The sequence below is a fragment of the Scardinius erythrophthalmus genome, assembly GCF_964197995.2.
Source record: "Scardinius erythrophthalmus genome assembly, chromosome: 13".
In the NCBI taxonomy this organism is placed as follows: Eukaryota; Metazoa; Chordata; class Actinopteri; order Cypriniformes; family Leuciscidae; genus Scardinius; species Scardinius erythrophthalmus.
In genome coordinates this window covers 6,030,812-6,033,434 of record NC_138233.1, presented here as the reverse complement: position 1 = coordinate 6,033,434, position 2,623 = coordinate 6,030,812, and the positions used below count along the sequence as shown (strand labels likewise).

At 36.6% G+C, this 2,623-nt stretch overlaps 1 protein-coding gene across 1 annotated transcript in view; it reads left to right on the top strand.

Annotated features, from left to right (window-relative positions):
• The first annotated feature begins 340 nt into the window (after positions 1–340).
• Positions 341–2,623, top strand: part of bicc2 (bicaudal C homolog 2) — a 15,966-nt gene continuing 13,683 nt past the window's right edge. Inside the window, exons 1-3 of the mRNA XM_081382073.1 lie at positions 341–496; positions 571–624; positions 2,210–2,404. Of these exons, the coding sequence (XP_081238199.1) occupies positions 356–496; positions 571–624; positions 2,210–2,404 (390 nt within the window). The 5' untranslated portion in view covers positions 341–355. The remainder of the gene's footprint in view (positions 497–570; positions 625–2,209; positions 2,405–2,623) is intronic.

Sequence of the window (2,623 nt, the reverse complement as noted above, 5' to 3'; positions counted from 1 at the left end):
GGCCTTTATTAACCCCCCCCCCCCCCCCGAGCCATGTGGAGGACTTTTATGATGGATGGATACACTTTGATGGACTTAATAATAATATACAAATATACAAATATATATATATTAAAATATACAGCCATTCACTGCCATTATAAAGCTTGGAAGCTTGGACATTTTTTAATATAACTCCAATTGTATTCATCTGAAAGAAGAATGTCATATACACCTAGGATGGCTTGAGGGTGAGTAAATCATGGGGTCATTTTCATTTTTTGGGTGAACTATCCCTTTGAGGAGAGTGTTTATCTGTCTTGTGGAGATCTCACACCAACACACCTGTGCACAGGTGAATAAAGTCACGCTGAAGATGGACGTCACACACACGGAGCACTCTCATGTGATCGGGAAAGGGGGCGGGAACATTAAGAAGGTCATGGAGGACACGTCCTGTCACATTCACTTCCCCGATTCCAACCGGAACAACGGTGCAGCAGAAAAGAGCAACCAGGTACTCGGATATGAACCCACAGCATTTCTTCTCACCACTCTTTGAAACATACTTCATAATTCTCAAACCTGCAGGTGTCCATCGCCGGGCCGGTTCAGGGGGTGGAGTCTGCGCGGAGACGGATCCGGGTCAGTCAGGCCTCATTATAATACACATTCATTATATGTGACTTTATATTTAGTATTCATATATTTATAATCAAATATGTGTTTTTATGTCTCATTTCAGCCCATAATTAAAAGAAATTGCTTAAAGAAAAGTTACTTGCTTTGTAACATTGTTTTTATGATAATATAACACATTTTTATATTGAATTAATATAATAATTACAATATAAACCATATAATGTATATTAAAATATTTAAAAATATTAAATTATAATTTTAATTTTTGTATAAAATATTTATATTTTTTGTTAGTTTTTATATTTAAATTTTGTTTTAATTTTAATTTTAGTAAAAGTTTACACATTTTGTTTGTGTTTTGTAATTTTTATTAGTTTAAAAAAAGTTTTTAGCTTATTTTAAGTTTTAATTTATTTAGTTATTTTAGTATTTCAACTTAAATTAAACGAAAATGAGAAATGTTGCTTTGGTGACTAGCCGAAATTTGATTTTATTTCAGTTCATTATTTTATTTCAAGTAATTTTTAGTTAACAATAATAACCCTGATTATAATATTAATATATTCATATAATATATATATTAAAAAAATATATTTTTTATTTTTTTTATCATTGTAGTATTTGTTATTCTACCTGTTAGTTTTACACTGATTTAAAAATATTATACTATGGTAATGAAAACCGAGTGAGAATCACCATGAAGAATAATGGGAATTAAAGGGATAGTTCACTTTGAAATTAATTTTTGATATGTTTTAGCTTACCTCAAGGGCATCCAAGATGTAGGTGTCTTTGTTTCCGCAGTAGTTTCAATTTTGATATTTTTAGGTCAAACCGTTCTTGTCTGTCAGTCATATAATGCAGGTCGATGGACACTGGCTCAAAACACAAGCACAGAGTCCAAATTAAAACAATTCCCCATCGTCCAAATTAAACAATTCCCCATCGTAAGTACACATTGATGGCCTAAGACACGAAACGAGCGGTTTGTGTGAGAAAACGAACAGTATTTATATGTTGTTATCTCTTGAAAACAGCACACGTCCAAATGATCTGACGGCGCGGGCGGGTATAGATATATACATAGATGTCGCCTTGGCTACTGCAGTTCATTGGAACGAAAGCGTAGCCAAGGCGACATCTATGTATACATCTATACCCGCCCGCGCCGTCAGATCATTTGGACGTGTGCTGTGTTACAAGAGGTAAAAACGATATAAATACTGTTCGTTTTCTCACACAAACCGCTCGTTTCGTGTCTTAGGCCATCAATGTGTACTTATGATGGGGAATTGTTTAATTTGGACGATGGGGAATTGTTTTAATTTGGACTCTGTGCTTGTGTTTTGAACCAGTGTCCATCGACCTGCATTATATGGCTGACAGACAAGAACGGTTTGACCTAAAAATATCAAAATTGAAACTACTGCGGAAAAAAAGACACCTACATCTTGGATGCCCTTGAGGTAAGCTAAAACATACTAAAATTTATTTTCAAAGTGAACTATCCCTTTAATGAGGCTGTAGTTCGTGATAAATGTGTGTGCATGTGAATCTGGTGTGATTTGCGTAAGTTTGTGACCCGCAGGATCTGCAGCCCCTGGTGCTGACCTTTGACCTCCCCGTGACCCTTGTGGGGGGTGTGGTGGCAGATACGGGGTCGCCGGTGATCCAGCACGTGGCTCAGGCGTTTGGAGTGAGCGTGAGCTTCAGATCGCAGCCCAAGCTTTACTGCAGCACCTGCAGCGTGAGAGGAGTGCAGGGAAACACTGCTGCCCTGAAGGTGACACGTGATCATGTGATCACATATGACATCAATAACACAACCCTGCATCTTCACATATTCTGATGATTTGCAAGAAGGCTTGATATTACCCAATTTGATGATGCCGAGTTCAAAAATACCAGTAAAAACTTTCACTAATGCACTTTTTTTCAAATTATATACTGTATGTATGTGTATGGAGCCCCTAGAGGGACACGGTGAAAGAAAGAAGTACAA